Source organism: Silurus meridionalis, chromosome 26, assembly GCF_014805685.1.
Source record: "Silurus meridionalis isolate SWU-2019-XX chromosome 26, ASM1480568v1, whole genome shotgun sequence".
Taxonomy (NCBI): Eukaryota; Metazoa; Chordata; class Actinopteri; order Siluriformes; family Siluridae; genus Silurus; species Silurus meridionalis.
In genome coordinates, this window is record NC_060909.1 from 5,402,940 (window position 1) to 5,423,791 (window position 20,852).

The window sequence follows — 20,852 nt, forward strand, 5'->3', positions numbered from 1 at the left end:
GTGTCAAGGATTGTAATGTATTGATTTAAGTCACGTCACCTGCAAGTAACACTGGTTGGTAACTTAAACACAGTTTTTTTTTAAAAGCCTCATGCTTACTTTGTGTACAGACTTAATTGTGTGTTTACGAGGTGTAGTCATTAGTTTGTAAATGCCTGCTCTGGTCTGTGCATCAAGAAAAAGTTGTGTTAATCCATCTTTTCAGAAATTTCAAATATATATATATATAAAAGGTATGGTTGTTGATACCTTTTTTTTTTGTACAAATCTCCTGGGACTTTTCTAAATATTACCTATATATTTTTTAATCCATAACTGTCCATCTTTTTTTGCCCTTGTTTATTGTTGCTAGAGATACCTTTAATATGCCATAGTAAATGTATAGTATGTTTTTTGGGGGGTTTGTTTGCCTTCCTTTTTCCTTCATGCTTAAATTTCCCCCATTGCAAGTGCTGTTTTCATTCATTGGTGTGTTATTGAGAATTGCTGGACAAATTAGGAATCTGGACATCGCAGTTGAAACAGGGCTTCCAGGATTGAAACACGGTCACAAGAGAGAGATAGAGAGAGGAAAGGTGGAAGGTGTTAGATGTGTTTTGTAATTGTAAAAACCTGTTTGTATGCAAGAGTTTTCGTAGTTTAAATCCTCTGTGCTTAGTATTGACTTCTCTTTTGTATATTCCCCTTCTTATTGTACACCACTACCTGCTAACCTTCTGCCTATTCCGGAGCCTCTACATTACCTCCCATAGTATTTTTCTGTATAGACACATCAGGGTTAGACGCAAGTGCCACCCACTGTATTTTTGAATATGAAATTAGCTTGTATATAGGAAGGGAAGTTAGCTACTACTGGGTCAAATTTCTTTCTCACAATACCATTACAAAAACATGTTACACCCCTTACCTTATACATTAAAGGGGAACATAATATATTTGTAAAAAAATATATATATTATTAATTTATTTATTTTTAGCTTAAGTTTCTGTTTATTTTTACCCATGTATAATACAAAAATACAAAATAATAAACACAATTATATATACAATAAGAAAAAAAATGGAAGAAACAAAGAGAAAGTTTCAAGAAGGGTGTTCTTTGTCTTTCACACTATTTTGGATAAACTCTGGAGACTCTATGCATGAATGTTAAAGGTATAACAGCAGCTTATGTAAAAAGAATACAGCAGTTAAGATATATTAATCCCTACAAAGTGTTTAAAATCTGTCTGACACATATCTAAGAAAGCAAACATTTCCTTGATTCACTAGTGCCTCACTGAAACCTGCTGTCAACATTCACACACATTGGCTGACATAGATGCATGCATTCTGCCATATTGATAGGTGTTGATATGCAATGTGTAAGGGTTTCTTTCGAAAAGAGGCATGCAAATAAACACCATAATGAACAAATAAAGAAATGTTCAAGAACAAGTTTGTACTCTGGCAGGTGACTGTGGTGATGGAGGGATGATACAAACTCAGAAATACAGCAAGACAGAGTGAAAGAAAAGATGGGAAAAAAACAAGTCTGCGATGTGATGGGCATGGTTCAGCCTCTGCGCCGACAGTTTTGTCAATAGCCCCAGGACGCCCAGCTGCCTGGCTCTGATTGACAGCTAGCAGGTGGCAGCCGAATGGAGACGTCAGCCCGGCTGCTGATCACACTCACGTTGACACTAACGATGAACGAGCACGCTGATGCGGCTACCCAAGGTGATCTCTTGTTTTATGAGCGAAAGACGCCCGCGGAGGCGCTAGCACCAGAGCCTCTGTGTATCCAGTTGCACCACGGGGGTTTGGGCTAGCAATGCCATCCCTTATATGAAGGCAATGAGAAGAGAAAGAAAGGGAGAGCAAAAGCACGTGGGGAGTTGTTTGGTTCTTGAGGAGAGAAGCGGTTACTCAGGTGATCTTGTTATGCAATGCCGAATTCCGACGCACGAGGTGGAAGGATTGGATGATATCGAGAGTGAAGGTTAGCCTCTTTGCTTATTGGTAAGGAGATTAGCAGCGCTTTGAATTTGTTAATTGAGTTATCGGATGCTAATTCCTTGGTTTTGTAGGTTTAATTGCCTTCCTGATACCACATTCTAATGAAAGACTGATAAATGTTTCTACGCGAACCAACCTAAGCCTTTACTTTCATTCCCTTCTTCCCTTCCTCTTGCATCACATCACGTGCAACCGCCTCGCATGGATTACACCGAATCAGGATGATGAGAGCTTTAGAAGGAAGGAAGGGTTTTGAATCGCTCCTTTGAGTAAGAAATTGCACTGTTAAATTGTTCTTCTGCCACGCTTTAGCTTAAAGATTCATTAAAGTCTAACCAAACAACAACTGGAGGGTTTTCTTTTTTTTTCATTTTTAATCCTTTCTGGGAATCTTTGTTTTGATACCTCAGATGAGAAGTGTTTTTTCTGTTAATGACAGTAATTTGAACCGGAAACGTCTGCCTCTACTAGATGTGTTAACTTGTGTATAAATGAGTGCATAATTACATATTAATTATCGGTACTTAAGAAAGTGTTCATGTTACATCTGTTTTAATTACCCTGGGTAATCACATGATAGCGCACTTGCTTCACACTGTATGCAAATTGGAAACCAGAGCCTTTTTTTTTTTTTCTTTTTTTTTTCCAAGCAAGTGTTTAATGTGAAGCTCAATGGAGTCTGTGATAACTGTAATGCACATGAAATCTCATTTTAGAGTGGTTTGCTCCTAGCTAATATCCAACCGTATGCAATATGTTTTTTTCCAACATTATAAGAGGGTCTTAAGGCAGCAAAATAAAGCAAGCTGCCTTCCAAGACCCCAAAGCAAAATCTTTAAATCCACACAAAACTTGCACATTTTCAATTTTCATTTATTGCCTTTTCTTTCAAAGGAATGTGAGTGTGAGGGCTGCAGTTCCAACACAGACTTCAAAATAGTTAAATTCATAACATGATAAAGGTTGTCTGTATTTTTTTCTTTCAATAGTTTTCTTGCACATTCTGCTCATTTTCAGATCCCTCTACCTTTTTCTAGTTACAGCGATCACACACAATGAAAGGTCATGTCAATTAGAGGCCTGCTCTGTCTTACAGGAAGTTGCTCTGGCTATCGCACCTTTTTTATTCCTACACTAGGAGACCTGAAAAAATCCTCGACGCTGCTTTGTCACCAAGCACAGTTACACACACTCACATTCCTCCAAGAACGAAAAACGCATATATTAAATTTTACATACAATCGTATGTTTTTTCACACGATTATGCAAGTCATATGTTATCACGTCATAAACATGTAATTGAACACATTTTAATTAAGCATGCCCTGAAATTGCAACAGGTGACATTATCGAATATAGAAAAATAAATTCAACATGTAAAAAATTATGTATTTTGTACATGTAAAAAATGTGTGTAAAAATTAAGAGGAAAAAAAATAGTTAAAAATAAATAAGTAGAAACATTTTGAAACAAAAACTCACATAGAAAAATGGCAACCATATAAATCCATGGACCCAAATGGAAACCATATAAATGACAGTTAATAAGAATTTTAAATAATCTTTCAAAATACTTTTAAGAATTACATGAAAAAAATGAACGATATAATAATTATCCAAAAATATTAATTTTATGTAATTATATGTATATTATGAAAATAAAGGCACCATGAACAAACATAAAACGTGAATATAACATGAATCACAGGTAAAAAATCATAGAGTAAAAACCACATGCGAAAAATAATAATCTGCAAGAATGATAATGAAAAATTAAAAGATTAATGATGTCATAATCACATTGTATCTGTAAGAATGACATGAATGTAAAATAAAAAAAACTATGTAAAAAATCGTTTATGAAAATAAATGGATTTGTGAAAAAAATCTTATACAGTATAAATCTGTGTCAAAATCATAAGCATAAATGTTTAAAAAAAAAAAAAAACAGATCATATAGAAGAATTGCATGCAAAAAAGAATAGATTATTATGAAACAAAAAGTTTGAAAATAACAAGTGGAAATTAAAATGGTAACATTTTGTCTTTGAAACATTTAACATTTAGAAAAATCTTGCAATCTGCAGTTTAAGTTTGTAAGAGTTTGAAAGTCATTACTCATGTAGTTTTCTCTCTGAGCTTAGATGCCATCTCCCCCTTTCTCAAAGTTGCAGTTTTGATCTTTTTATTTACACATTTGGGACATTAATAAAATTCAGGATTAGTCAGAGTGGACTAGAGCAGGCCTTTAGCACAATCTATAGCAGGTTTCAGATCAATCTAACCTCCACCAAAGCTTACTCATGAGTCACCAGGACCTGAAAAGAACTACCATCATTTCCATTGATGTTCCTGCCTCTGGATAACTGATGAGAAAACTCATGTTTAAGCAAAAAAGTGCAGCATCTACACCCACGTGTACACTTAAAAAGACAGCTTTGCAGCTACACATCAATAAAAAAAGGATGTACTAAAAGCACATTTGAAATTCGTAGCAGTGTGGGGCCTCGCTGGAAAAAGTCAGGACCCTGCACCGTTAAAGTCAGCGTTGTATAAATCAGTGCTGCTGCTTGTTTACCCACAGGCCCAGTAAAACATCTGGGTGAGTGCTGGAGCACATTTTTTAATGTTCTTAGTCAATCCATACTCATAACCTGAGTTTTGATTGATATGGCTGGTGTTATTGGAATAACAGCACACTACAACACTGTGGAATTCTCAAATCTGATCGTCTAGAAAGAGGATCAGTATTTTTGTAATGAAATAGACATGTAGCATTAAAATGCACACAATTATGTATATAAACAACTGCATGTTTACATGGATTAGTATATGATCATAATCTTAAAATGATCATAAACAAAAACAAATTAAATGCAAAAACTTGTTTGAATTGACATTTACGCTAATTGCTAATTCACAGGGATATGTATGGTAAATATTGTATACAAGCTATTTCTAATTAACAGACTTTTAAAGTAAAAAAAAGAAAAACATGATTGTTGATATGGGGAAACTTTTTGTAAGAATACTTCACATTTATGATAGAAGTCTCCAGTGTCAGTGCTTTGCAGCAGTCAGTAGGTTTTTCCACCACAAGAAAGTCTTCAATCTAAGAATTAACTGCTTTCTGGTGTCTATGTAACCTGACAATCTACTGTACAACCTACATTCCATAAAAAAAAAATAAAAAAAAAACCAACAACAGAAGCTCAGATAGAACAACACCAATGTTAATGTTCACTATAACATACATTGATTCCAACTTGTCTTGTGGATGGTCCACACTAACCAGTGTAACTATAAATGGGCAGAAAGCATGATCCTAAATTTATACATAAAAATTGTACAAAAAGGATTGAAACTGTTTGGATCACCTTGTTGTGGTGAAAATAATCAATGTCAGGGCTGAGTTTCTTTGCTTTGTTTGGTGTACACTACACTGTCATTTATAAATTTCATGTAATAGCATGTCGTGTCGTTTGATTAACTTTGGATTTAGCCTTATGTATACAGAGAGAGAGAGAGAGAGAGAGAGACAGAAAAAGAGATGAGAGAAACATTTTAGAAGGGTGCAGATTGCATTAGCAGTGTAGAGTAGACTACAGTAATCATTTTTACTAGAAGGTTCTCACTAGAATGGCAAATCGATGTATGTGTGCATCCTCAAAGTCAGAGATTTAGAAACCTTACATACACTGTATTTATTTCACATAATGTACGTCTACATCTGGTTAAATAAAAGCAAACACATCCTCCATTTTCGTACATAAAAGGAAATCAAGCTTACGTGACAGAACAGGAGTAATTGATCTTTATACAACCATCAGCCTGTGTTTGTCAAACGGCTGAAAAATACCTTCATCACTCCCATTCCCTCTCTCTTTCTCGCTCTCGCGCTCGCTCTCTGGTCAATATCCCATCAGACAGATGACAGGTGGAATTGTCTGTTGACTCTTAAAGTGATTGCAGCCCTTCAGCATTGTCCACACACACACTGAGCAGAGCCTTAACGATGGACACCTGCACAGTCTCAGGCCCGCTGGTCGATGAAGGAAAAAAAAAAAAAGAAAAAGAAAAAAAAATGAGCAGGGTGTTAACAATACAGCAACACTATCAGCATATTTCCTTCACTTTTCTGTTTGATATCCTGACAACAAGAGTCACTACTTAATCCAAACATTCACCCTGATGCATGCTTGTCACCGGTGCTGGGACACATGGGAATGGATGGATGGCGTCTTTATTGAGCTTTGTTTCTTCAGCTAGCGTGGAATGCTGGCGTATTAATGGAGTATAATTATATAGCTCAGACTGTGCTGTTCCCCTGTGCAATATACAGTGTGCATGCCAGCGAAGTCACAAACTGCAGCATTCTACCCCATTACATCTGCAATGATTAGAGATGGGGGGGAGGAACATCTGGCATCTAAGCTGCGAGAGAAAGCAGCATTCTGCACTTTAATGGATATCTGCGGGCCAAACGGATCTGATATTTCATCTGGCAGATTTAACTCTATATGCACCAGCCAATGGGCTGTGGAAGAGAAAAATACTTCCCACTTCAGATTTGTCACACCAGTGACTCCTGATGTTTTATTGCTGCTTTAGCACTCGGGCAGGAGTAATAAAGATGTGTATAGGATCTATAAGACTATAATAGACTATAAGCTAATTCTGTTGTATATGCAATGCTTTCTGTAAAGCTGGGGTTTGGTGCAAAAGTTAGAACCCCCCCCATGGGTGAAAAATTAATTATACTTAAACAGCTCAAGGTTGCAAGTTAAATGTGGGTGGAACCAAGTAAATAGATAACACAGTACACAGAATACAGAATTTAGACGAAAGTTTGTGGACACCTGACCACAATATACGTGTGTTTTTTAGACATCCAGTTCCATATTTAGTCCTTATTTGCTGCGGAATAATATTATATAATAATATAACAAATTATATTAATAATTATTATTAATAATAATCTTCTAAAATCTTATATGTGCTCATTTAGCCACAAAGATTTTAGGAAGATCAGGGTACTGATGTAGTGTGAAGTGAAAAGGCTTGAGGTGCAGTCAGCGTTCCAATTCATTCCAAAGGTGTTCAAGTAGGGTTGAGGTCGGCGCTCGATAGCATTCCATTCGAGATCTTCTACTTCAACCCCTGTTAACTATATCGTCATAGAACTCTGCTTTGTCCAAATATGAATCCTGTAGTTTAACTAAAGGGAAAATGTAATGCTACCCCATCCTATATATCCTATACATCCTATACAAATGTTTTGCCTCCAACTTTGTGGTAAGAGTTTGACAAAGAACCAAATGTGGCTGAAAAAGTCAAGTGCCCAAATACTTTTCATGAACTTCTTAAATAGGCTGAGCTCCTGACTGGTCTAAAAGAATACTGGTTGTCTAAAGAAATAATTTAAGATACAAAATTGCTTGTTTGGCATACAAACTACTTACAAAAGATCTAACAATACAGTAGATTGACACATAATACATTAACTGCACTACTACTGTTAGTATTACTGTCAATGAATGTAGGCTCATTGTACATTGTATATAATGTGTAAATCATGTGGTCTTTGTTGTGGATTCTGACAATTGAACAAATTATATGTACAATATTTATCCTTTCTATAATACTTAAATACTTTTTATCCAATTTTATCATATATATCTTGTTATCTGTTATTAAATGTTTGCATCCTTCCTTACCTTGAACCCTAAAAAACATTAATTAAAACACACACACACACACACACACACACACACACACACACACAGCTGCAACTTTGACTGGATGTTCACAATATATCACTATGTTTTTGTAAGCAGTTAATTTCTTCTGTTCAACATAAAGAGATTCTAGACCTGGGTCTTTGTGGTGGAACACATAGAGGTGCTATAATATATAAGGATAAAATAGTAACAAAACCTTTTATACTACTGAATTATTTAAATCCATCAACTGAGCCAGATGACAGTCGCAGAGCATCCGTCTCAACACACACACACACACAAATTCTTACTTTCTGTATGTACCATCATATACTTTTCTCAGAATCCTTCAGTTAATAAACGTCAAAATAACTTTAGCGTCATTTGATAAACTCCAGCATTACACCAGCAGCAGACTTACTGTATATGTGATGTGTTCTACTGTTACTAAAACAAACCCCCCTCATAACACTCACAGCCACACGGGCACTAATTAAGGCCGTGCTGCTGAAACCCTACCTTTAAAAACGAAGGGTTTTAATGAATGCTAGTAGTAATTAAGCACTGTGGTAAAAGTGCCCTTCTCCTGCCGAGGGACTTTCAATAATGATGAGGAAACGTGGCTTCAGAAAATGGCCGTCTCTACGTTTGTGATTTCGGAGAAAATAAAAAAAGAGATTATAATTGGGCAACTGGAGGCTTAAATGATGGCCTTTGCCAAGTCGTGACAAAATAGGCGTAATTAGTAGCGTGTGGCCTCCACAGGAGACGACGGCGAACTGTTGTCTGAACATCCATACTGAACCAGAGCAGTCAAATAAGCAGAATCAAATCCTGATGAAGAGATTTATTCAGGAGAAACTCAGTTAACTAACCTGCATCAAGCAATTTAATGTTGGCACTGTGTAATTATTCTTCTATAAGCAGTGATTTAGACAAAATATTGTGCTGCAATAAAAAGACAAGGCAATGGCACAAGTTCAACTTTTAACACTTTATTTTAGCCAGAGGTTTACATTTTAATATTATTTGTATATTTATACATATATCTTATAAATTAATTATATTGTATATTATATATAATTTTTACTATTAAATGATATAAACAATAGTATGATAGTTTTATATTATAAATTGTCATCCTAAAATACAATGTACAATCACAATTTTATCCTGAACCATAAGCTGTTATAAGTAAATAAATATGTTTCGAGACTCAAACCTATTGAGATGGAACTGTAATGAATGAACATTTGGTGCCACCCAGATTAGAATGGGTTCCCTTTTGATTGTGGTTCCTTTTAAGGTTTTTCTCCTCACAACATGTCCAGGAGTTTTTCCTTGCCACAGTCACCACAGGCCTGCTCATTAGGAATATACTTACAATTATATCGAACAAACTTAAAGGCACACATTTTTTACACAACTTTATAACTCTTTATTTTGGTAAAGCTGCTTTAAAACAATGTACATTGTTAAAAGCGCTATACAAGCAAAAATAAAATAAAATTGAATTGAGATGCTGTGAAGACTCTATTGTGGAGAGGCGAACCATTCCAGAGCCTAGCTCCAACAACTGGAGGGTTCTGCCGCCTTTTATTTTTAATCATGTCTGGGGACAGTTAAGTGTAGACTATATGAGGACCTGTTGAATGGAAATGAGATTAGAAAGATAGATAGGTGCCAAACCATGTAGGCTCTTATACATGTATAAAGCACTTTATATTATCTGAAAGTGGGAACCAATAGTTTGATAGCACTGGAGGTATACACTCAAATTTTGAACAAGCTGAAAACTACATACAGATTAGTAGCCCCCAAGTAGAGCATATTACAATAATTGAGCCTTGAGGAAATAAAAGCATGTATCAGAGTTTCCAAATTAAAGTGACAGTTCAGTGCAGCCATTATTACAGTGAACACTGTATGCAGTGTAACAGCAGAAGAGTGAATGGCATTAAAGTGGCAGTGCATTTTTTGGTGAATAGTGGATGCTAGTCAGATACAGATATGGTTCAATAAGCTTATCCTATGACTGGCTTAAAGCATTATTGTACAGTTTATGGTCCAGATTTTGTAATTTATACTAGAACTTACTTCTGCCTTTAAAATTGAACAATGAATAAAAAATAATTAAGACTACATATTTATTCCTATTTCCAGCAAAATAACAACAAAGCAATTATCACTGCTGGAATCTTAAAAAAATAAATAAAAGTGATTGTACATGTTAGATCTTTTTTTTTTTTTATATAATTATGTTCATGTTCACTTTGATTTATCTTCAATTATTATTATCTTAACTGTGCTTCAGAAGTGAGCATAAATAAACCGTCTTTTCAGTTCCACACATGGTGAATATCTGTTTATAAAATCTATAAAAAATTCTTTGAAAAGACATTACATCCTTTATTACATCATGGCTTTGAAAATGACTGTCTCTTCCTATTAGCTGGTTTGACCCCCGAAATAAGAATTTGGGAAGAAATTGTTTCATGAAGATTCATAAAGACAGGATGAAACCATCACCTGTAGAAACGCTGATGATTAATGTATATGCTTCAGTGTTTATAAAGGAATTGAGATCACAATAGGGATCTTATTTTCCCCCTGTTATCATAATTGCCCATAAATTAATAAAATCTGACTGCGCGGCTTTATTAGCTCGGATACAGACCTCCCAACTTTGGAAAGGGAGTGGAGAAAAAATATGAAGGGTTATGCGGCGAACAATCTCTCGATAATTAACAGGAAAGATAAACAAAACATAAATTTGGATATTGCGTTTATTTGGACCACCACTCAAATATGTGTGAACCGCACTATTTTAATTAAATGATAAATCTAGGTGACACTCTGCCTCGGAGTTAATTATTCAGCGTTGTATAATAGAAATAAAGGCCATTAAAGATGCCACACACTGTATTTCTCCATTAATAGTAGAAAGAGCTTGCTCTGGAGACTTTCAGCTGTTCTTTTTTTCTTCCCTCTTTTCCTTCCTTTGTCCTACAGATTTTAGCAAGAGTGGGATACGGAAAGAAAAACGTGCCATTGTGTGAGTGTGTGTGTTTGGGGTGTGGGGGTTATGCATTAGCTGTATATGAGCTTTAAAGTTTAACGATCATAATTTTGCACGCTGATGACTTTTGCAGGGCTTAGTGTTACAGGTGGCGCTCGTTACTGTTTATGAAAGCCATTTGATTTCATTTAGTCGTGTTCACGGCCCACTTTGGGGCCACACGTCACCAGACTATTTTTCAGTTTCAGTGCCTGAGAACCTTATGGGCATCTGCGGCAGCCGGAGAAGAATTTCGGGGGTTTCGAAGGAATCTGAGTGAGTTGCTAAGTGTGTGCACTCCCGTGCGTAGGTAACGTTTAATTCGCTCAGGAGAAGGCGGATTATTCTCATAAAGCCGACGGCTGTGTGTTTATACTCGGGCGCAGGTTCTTTCATAATTGCATGGTACGGAATTGGAATGATAATTAAAGATTTTGCCACATCTAATGGTTGCATATTGCGGCAACACACAAGTTCGCTTTCTCTACTGTAAGCATTATATTGTGTGAATGCTTGATGGTGGTGGAGGTGGTGTGTGTGTGCGTGTCTGAGCGTGTGTGTGTGTGTGTTTTCTCATAAAGAGCCAATAAGACGATATAAAAATCAAGCAAGGCTGTATTTTCAGAGGTAGAGGTTTTATTGCGTAAAACACTGGGTAAAACTATACGGCTTCGAAGACATTAGAAGCGCTAAAGAACAGCAAAAAGAAACCAATCATAGCTGAAATAAAAACCCGGTACTTCATCATAGCTTGCTTTTTCTCCGTTTAGCTCCGTGATAATAAATAATAACTGAGAGAAATCCTTAAATACAATCTCTTCTACATGTTATGAGCATATGGCAGCAACAAAATCCTCTACACTCTTCACACCCTCCTAGACATATTCTTTATTTCAGAATGTCCGACAGCATGATGACCACGAGCACAGATTTTTTTATATAGAACAGTACAGAGAAAGGAAATGACGTCCCAAGAAGCACAATATTTTATTATAGATTTTAAATATACACATGGTTTTATTGGTGACTAGTTGAAAACCAGTTAAATAGTCTCAAGGAATTGAGGACATACAAATAACAAATGCCTGAAAAGACAGCGGAAAATGTTAGCACCTGACTATACAGAGTGAACAAACACTATACAAAGAAAATTAATCTTCCAGTGTTACGAACAATATTATTGCCTGTTTCTAACTTTGACTCTGATAATCCAAAAAACTCCATAAAAGTGCTGGGGAAGAAATGTTGTTTTTGAGCTTATTGTGGGTTTTTGTTCTGCGGTATATAAGCGCACACGTAACCACAAACACGAAAAAAAAAAACATACTGAAAAAAGAGCGAGCGAAAAAGAGTGACCAGGTGATTGACAAATTTAACCAGAAAAAAAAATGAGTGCACTAAAACTTCTAAAGCTCAATACATTGATAAAGTATTTATTCTATGTAAAACACATTGCCCTGGATAGAGCTTATATACAGTAAACAGTCATGTTGAATTGGTTGAATCGACTTGTGTTGAATAAGGCAGTGAGAACTAGAAACAGAAAAAGAAATAAAACCAAAAGCAAAACCTTAATGGTGCAAAGATGATAATTAGAGAATCTCTACAGGGAACAGTTACATATAGCTTCACTCAATCTCTACTTCGTCGTTACAGAAATGCTTACTCTTCCTTTTCTTTAACGTCCCTCTTTTTCTCGTCCTTTTTTTTCGATTCTTTTTTCATCTTAGCCCCGAGATGAAGCTCCACTGGAGCCTGGTCTGGGTTTTAGTTTTGTCTGCTGATTAGCGCAGTGTGTGTGTTGGGTATTTGCGAGTTTTCGTAAACTCCTTTCGGCAGATGTGAAGCAGCCTTAAGGCCCGGGGGTTTAAGTGTCGAGAGTTCCCTCGTAGAGCGGCGAGATATCGACTTTCTTAAAGTCGGGTTCATTTCTCTTTATCACAAAACATTAATATCCCTCCCCCCTCTGTCTTACCAGTTTGTGCCCATGCAATAAAGAAAGCCGCACGTTCTATTTACCTCCTTATCCCTGCTTGGTTTTAACTGAAGGAAGTGAAAGTTGATCCACTTTGGCTTGGTTTTGTCTAAGAGTCATTAATCTTGTTTATGCAGTTTTTTTAACAGGAATATTCAGAACAGATATATGAAGAAAACATTTTTTGGAAGAGTGTTAGGGGAGGGGCCAGAAACATAAAATGTTCATTAAAAATGTATAAAACATATCTTCTGAAGAATAACAATAGAAGAAATGCTTGGGTTGATCATGTAAACATGAAAATATCATTATCTATACATATCATATGTAGAGGAATACTTCTTCCATACTGCTTCACAAGCTAGGAAGTCTTCAAACGTTGCAGAGCGTCATTACTGCTTCATCAGATTTCCGAGTCTCACTCAGGACAGTATTGGATGCGACAAAAATGTTTAAAACAACATTCGACTTCTGGATAAAAATACACCGGATGTGTTACATGACGGCTGCTTCACCGGAGCTATGCACATCATGGCTTCTGTAATGATTAAACAGACACCTCTTTGTCCTCTAAGATAGAATAAAGTGAAGAAACGCACATTCAACATTTTACCCTCACCTTAAATGTGATACTTGAACAAATGACACACTGTAACTGCCCAAATAACACACTTTTGACTCTAATGGGGCCTGTAAATACATTTCATTGATTTTTTTCTTCTTCTGTTGGTGGTCATCTTGATTTTAGTGTAAGGGAGAGAGGGAAGATATGAAGAAGGGGGGTTTGCTGGGCAGTTCTGGGGGCCGACTCTAAATGACGAGTGTGTGTGTGTGTTGGGGCAATGGTGGAGGAGGTGAATTGATTTCCTCTGCAATGACAGCTCCAGTCAGACTGGCACCAAGGCCCCCACCTCCCGTCGTCTCCTCCCCATCATCACCACCCCCCAACCCCCCCTCGCTCTTTCCATCCACTGCCTCCATCCGCTCTCGTCAGTGGCGCTGGGCAAATGGCCACCGGTGGTGTCATGTTCGTGAAGGGTGTGCGCGCCAGCCCTCTTCCATCTCTCCTCCTTCTTTGACTATCACTGAATCGTTCACGTGGATCATTTTTCTGATAAAAGCATTATTTTCGGGACAAAAATCATTTTAAGTGACCGGATTCAAGTGACTGTCCTTTTTTTTTTTCTCTTCTTGTTCTTTATCTTTTTGACTAATCCTTTCTAATATCATTTCAGGTTACAACAGTAATGCTACAGATTGAGTTTCACACTGATCAGGCAATGATTTCTATGATTTATAATCATAGACCGCCTGTTCACTCTTTACGAGCACGCATCATATTCATAGAACACCTGATCACTACAAATGCCTGCTGTGGCTGAAACCAGGTTGGATACTAGATTTGTAGCAGTTCACTTTTCAGCTTTTCTATATCCATCATGGAAAAAAATAACTGTTCACCAGCTACTCGATGGGTATTGATGACACTGCGAGGCCTTACAGCTTCTCGGAATCCCTGGATGAAGTTTGGGCCATGTCACTCACAAAAGCGAATCCTTCCCCTGTTTCCCTCTGGCCAGTGAAAGGAACGTTTCCATCCTCAGGGTTGCAAGATGCATCAGACTCAATTCGTGAGCGTTTGAAGCGTCGATCCGGATACTGGCTGTTGTCGAAGGGCATGCGGTGGACACACAGTACATGGGTCTTTAGGTTGCCCTTCTGTGAGGCGCTATATGGGCAGTACCGACACTGGAAAGGCTTCTGACCTGCAGGATAGAGGGATACAGTTATCTTATAGGCTGTATATGTTATAAAACAATCAATAAAAAGGTTCATTCATTATAATTCAGAAAAATAATAATTCAGAAAAAAATTTGATGCATATGGAATCATAAGCCAACGGAAAATTTGATTTGATTGATCAGGCACTGATAAAAATGATACATTTATTTATTGATCTATGTATATTGCTTGCTTTTATTATTATTATTATTATTATTATTATTATTATTATTATTATTATTATTATTATTAATTTGCCAAGAATAAAATGAGGTGAATAAGAAGGTAATGTAAATATGAGCTGTCGTTAGTCAAAGCAGTATGAATAAGTAAGATACTGTAAAGTATACAGTAAAAGTAAATAAATAAATAAAGCTGAATACTGTAACATTACATAGCAATGAGTCTTACAATAAAATTAAGGCAAAATAATATTTTAACTATACTATAAAATATAGTAATTGTCTATAAATTGTATATTTATGCATATATTTTCTATATCAATGCATTGTTCTCATCTACTCAGAAAAGCATCTAAATGACATCTGAGACTGTTGTATAGAGAATTTGTGAGGGTCTGAACCCTCAAATTAAAAAAAAACTTAGTAGATGGTACATTGTGGGCTTTCAACTTTTTTTTTTTTATAACCAGCCATACAAAGCAGCCAGACTGAATGCAAATCTGTTTTATAACATTTCAACAGTAACTCTTTGGCTATGTGCTAGTGATAACGCTCCTAATGTAGGAGATCTCGTTCCAGTTTTTGGATTTCTGTTCTTTTTTTCTGTTTGTTTTTAAAGAAAACAATCTCAGCCACTCCAAGATATTGACTTTTCCTCACACTCCTGAAGTTTCTTTGCTGCACTGCATATTGGATCTGATCACCGCTGTGTTGTACACAAAAGCCCCTATTAGGCCACACAAGCTCGCATGAGAGATGCAGATTACGTGCCTATCATATCGGTGCTCTCTTATCGGCTCCGTCCACTTAAAGCAAAGCCAGACACTCTCGGCTGCGCACTACTTTAGGACATTAATAACAGTACATTTGCTCTCCATTTTTCTCAATTCAATTTGAAAAGCACTAAATCAAATTAACATGGGGTTTAAAATAGTAGCCGGCGAGGTCCACTGCATGTAAAGAGGCTGCATTAAAGGTGTGGCAGGAATGCATTGTGGATATCATCCACACACACACACACACACAGTGCTGTGTGGGGCTAAAAAAGACAGGATTTATAAGCGTTTTGAGTTTGGCTTTGGAGTCTCAGCAGCTTTCAAATACTACAATGTCTGCTCAGGCCGCAACACAAAGGGGATTGCTACAAGTTTGGGGGCTTTCGATGTTCCAGTTGTCTGAATTTTTCGATAAGCGAGCCGACGCCACACAATGCTGGCCCACTCTTATTCATGCGCCCTTTAATTTCACACTCCCTTACATTACGCCAAGTCCGAGAGGCAGAATTTCCTCATCCGATTTTACACTTAAAGAAAAAGCCAGTGTTGGCCCAACAAGTTCCCCCCTCCATTTTCACACACACACACACACACACACACACACACACACACACACACACACACACACACACACACACACACAAACCCTGACTTCCCAACCCCACCCCCCCACTCCGTCCCTTTACTCCCAAAGTGCTGGCAAAACACCGATTGAGCTCTCTGTTATTGTCAAAGCAGGGTCCGTCTAAGGTAAAGTGTGCATCCATTTTTAATCCAGTATGAATAAAAGATCCACACTGTGTAGGCAGCTTCAGTCTCCATCACTCTCTCTCTCTCTCTCTCTCTCTCTCTTTCCCTCTTTTAGTCTCTGGGGGATAAAGAAGAAATGGCAAAGCAGATTGTATTACTATTAATTATTATATTACTATTTATTATAATATTATTATTATTATTATTATTATTATTATTATTTTTATAGACAAAGATAAATATTGCTTTTGTAAAGATATTATAGCGTGCACTCTCAATGCACCGTCGGAAAATAAGCAAAATAATAAAGAGATTCATACCCATAGACAGAAAACATAAACACAGTGTATAAAGCAAATGCAAAATTCCAACAATTAAACTCTGATTAATATGAGACGTACCTAAAAGAAGTTTCTAAAATCCTCAAAAATATATTTGAACAAACAATTCATGAGTGCAAGTTAAGTTTTTTATTAAGTTAATAATAATAATTGTATAATGCAAAAACTGCACTGTAACTAAATGTGTCTTTGTTTTCCAATGTCCAGGGTTTCTATGGGCTAGTTTAAGGTCAGGTGTGTGTTTTTTTTCCTGCATGGGCTGGAAATTGTTTAAACCTGGCAACCCTGGTTAAGTTAGTAACCAGTCTTCTGTGGGAGAGATGGTAGAGGACAGTAACACACTTGATGTACTGTACAGGGGTACATCGATAACCACTGAACAGCAGTTGCTTGACTGTATGCTGGATGAAAGTATGTTGTTGACCATCAACCATTACGATCTCATTCTAAATATTCACTAGAAAGTAATTTATAGAATAAGTCATAAGTTATTGATGTGTTGATGTTCAAAAGCTTGTGCTGAACATGGAAACTCTTTCCAAATGTCACTTTTTACACTGCAAATATATGAACATGTGCTGAACTATCATCTGCAAGCATATGAGTATATTTCATGCTAAATGAGAAAGTGGTAGATGTTGATGTGCACTTCTAATTGGAAGGTTATGGGCTCAAATCCCAGCACCACCAAGCTGCCACTGCTGAGTTCTTGATCTTGGCCCTTTATTTCTCAATTGTATAACAAAGAAAAATATAAGTTGCTCTGGATTTAAATGTTATACACTTTTACGAATAATTTTTTTATTCCGAGCTACACTGAACCTTTGCACTTCACAATTTTTTTCCTGAGTGTATATTATGAAGTGCTAAGTGACATGAAGCAGGAGGGTAAACTTCATCACCATGACTATCCTCAATCTCAAACACAACATGCCTAGCACATGTGCTCACAGACTCTACACAAGTTCCAAACCAAAACTGAACACTGAACTTTATTGTCTTTCTTTTTAACAAAAAAAATAAGTTACTGACTAAGAGAGAGAGAGAAAGAAAAAGAGGCAGCATGCTCTCGTTTTCATGAGTGTGCTGTTATCAGGATTGCCTAATTAACCCCTGAAGGCCTTGTGTGGGGAGATCAGACGCTGGAGGAGGAGGAGGAAGAGGACGACGACGACGATGAGAAGGAGGGGAAATACACGATAACACCCACTTCCAACATATCACTCCGTTTCTCCATCCCCCATGCTTTCACTCTGTCTTGCTATTCATAAACGACTGAGTCGCCAACATTATGGTATTCCAACCTTTCTTTGGAGTTTAACTCATGCTTCGACCTCATTATAGGTTTTTTATTCGGTTTAGTCCCCAAATGCGCCCTCTTGTGGTGAGGTTGATGATTGCATTTGATTTGCACAGTCTTAGAAATACAAACGAGTGCGCACACACACACACACACACACACACACACACACACACAGGAGCACACATTCATAACTAGACAACACCCAAACAAGTAAACACGATGCACATGATACAGAGATACAACAAAACAAAACAAAACACAAATACTGATTTATGTAGTGGTATGCATGCCAGCACTCGTGCGCACACACAGACACGCGCACACACACACAAGCATGCAGACACACACTGTGTTGGTTTGGCATGTAATCAGAACCACTCTTATATAAATTCCATCTGATGCCAGAGTTACCATCTGTGAGAGAGAGCGCCTCTCACCTCCGCCTGCCTGCCTGCAAGAAACCTCCCTCCATGAGCTGTGCAACAAAGGCTCTGTGTGTGTGTGTGTGTGTGTGTGTGTGTGTGTGTGTGTGTGTGTGTTTGTGTGGAGAGAGAGAGAGAGAGAGAGAGAGAGACTAACAGAGTAGTGAGAGAGAATGAGAGACAGAGAGAGAAAGATGGGGCAGAAAAATGATTAATTTGCAGAATGCTTGTGATTTGCTCATACATTATTATAGCAGCTCATCAGCACATGACGAATCCCCAGCCCTGCGCAGCAGAAAGAACCTGCAGGGCTTCAGCACTTTTACTGTGTGTGTGTGTGTGTGTGTGTGTGTGTGTGTGTGTGTGTGTGTGTGTGTGTGTTTGTGTGTGGCTCTGTATGATACCTCTGTTTGAAAAATAATAGCATATGAGCATGTCAAGAGTGTCTGTGATTCTGCAGTGTGGCTTTCTAAAGGTGGGCCTGTGTGTGTGTGTGTGTGTGTGTGTGTGTGTGTGTGTGTGTGTATGTATGTGTGTGTGTGTGTGTGTGTGTGTGTGTGTGTTTGCACACATAAACTGGCACCTGACAGACTGCAGAACCTCTAATGACTTTCAGATGCTCAGAAACAGTAATTCTACCCTAAGATTGAATGAAAAAGCCGAAGGAAAGAAAGAGTGAGACTTCCGTTCCGTTAGCCTCTCACTGTGTGTGTGTGTGTGTGTGTGTGTGTGTGTTTATGATTTACCCTCGTTTTCTCTTTGCAGCACACGCTGTGCCAAATAATTTTCTCATCGCTCATAAGCAAAGGGATCAAATGTAATTGCCATTTACATGGCAAGTTTAGAGTTGGAGGAAACCTTGAATCTGAAGAGCAAACCCTGTGAGAGCCAACGTGAATTCTCATTGATGCACTGGGTTTATAAGAGACTAACCAGGACAATATGATACAGCTCTTTTTTTTAATACAACATGGTACTGTATCCAGAACTATTCGAATTCTTCTCGGAATCGTGTGTCTATTTCTCAATGTGTAATGGGGCTTGTGAAAGTAAGAGGGCTTCACAGTAAAGGCTTACATCTGGCCAGAGTCCTGGTGGATCCAAAGCCCAGGAATAAGACACCAGTTAATTGCCGGGCACGATGCACATGCATATTCCTCAGGCCTATTGAAAGTAGTCAGCCCTCCTTTGTAAGTTTTTGGAATTTGGGAGGAAACTTACACAGACTCCAATACGCTAAATAACAAATGCAAACCGGTTTGCCACATTTACTGCATTATTATATGATATAGAACAAACAGTGATTTCCACCATTCCACAACCATGTGGACATTTTGTAGCCATGGACTGTAAAATAAATGGCACAGAACCGTTCAGCATTTTATGAACATTATTTACATTTGCAACGGTGGAAAAAGTAATAAAATATTTTACTCAAGTAAAATTACTGTTATGTTTATAAAATTTTACTTAAGTGCAAGTAAAGTTACCCGTTTAAAAATCTACTCAAGTACAAGTAAAAAGTAGCTCATTTAAAATGTACTCAGAGTAACAGCAGGGGTGTGGTGGGGGATTCTAGTGTAGTGAAAGAAGGACAATCGCAAAGTAATTGCAAATTTAAGTGCAATATAAAAATAAATAAATAAAAAGTTTACTTCAGTCTAATGTGTGTTATGCACTTTCTCCCGGTATAGTCATTTATGATCATGAGAAAAATCACAAAAGCAGATTTAGAATTCGGACAGTGAGCGCAAACAAAAAGAAAAAATTGGATTCAGCGGTATTTTGCTTTCAGATGGGTCTGCATCACTGACGTCATGTCCATCTCCATCTTTCTTTATTGTAAATTTAGTGCGTTTGTTCTTCGTCCATCAGTCAACAGTGCAGAAGTTTCCGGGGCAAAATCCCTCCCTTGCATTATTATTTTTTTTATTTGTTTTTACTCAGAAATGGGTATTTAAAATGTAGTAAAGAACAATACTTTAAATAAAACATACTTAATTGACAGTTATGTTAAGTTAAGTTGAAAAATGACAGATTTTATAAACTACTTACACAAAAAGATCTAAATTACCGTAATGCTAGTAAATGAAATTTGTTACTTTCCACCTCTGTACATTTGTAACGTATTATCTGGAGCCACAAAGCTCTATTCCTGAACATTCCACCAATAGATCCAGATCTGAGATGACTTCTGTGCTTGGAGCCCTAAATGTACACACACACACACACACACACACACACACACACACACACACACACACACACACACGCTGCCGGTCTAAACACTTCCAAATTCTGCTTCATTACTGTTCTTTATTATACTATATGGTGGAACTATATACTATATTAACTATATACTACAGTCCACTTTGCTTGTCTTTACAAATACATATGGTAAATTGGTTAAAAACAACAACAAAAAAACATAAAAAAAGAATAACCTTGCAACAGATGGTGGAAATCAAAAGACAGGTAAAAGGATTTTGTTAACAAAAGCAACATTTCAAAGTCAGAGGTGCCGGAGTCAATCATTGCATTTCAA

The 20,852-nt window shown here is 37.2% G+C and overlaps 1 protein-coding gene across 4 annotated transcripts in view; it reads right to left on the reverse strand.

Annotated features, from left to right (window-relative positions):
* Window positions 1–11,427: 11,427 nt before the first annotated feature.
* znf536 (zinc finger protein 536) overlaps window positions 11,428–20,852 on the reverse strand; it is a 180,871-nt gene continuing 171,446 nt past the window's right edge. For all 4 annotated transcript variants that reach the window (XM_046840201.1, XM_046840203.1, XM_046840204.1 and 1 more), the window contains one exon: window positions 11,428–14,517. In XM_046840201.1, coding sequence (XP_046696157.1) covers window positions 14,249–14,517 — 269 coding nt within the window. In that variant the 3' untranslated portion in view covers window positions 11,428–14,248. The remainder of the gene's footprint in view (window positions 14,518–20,852) is intronic.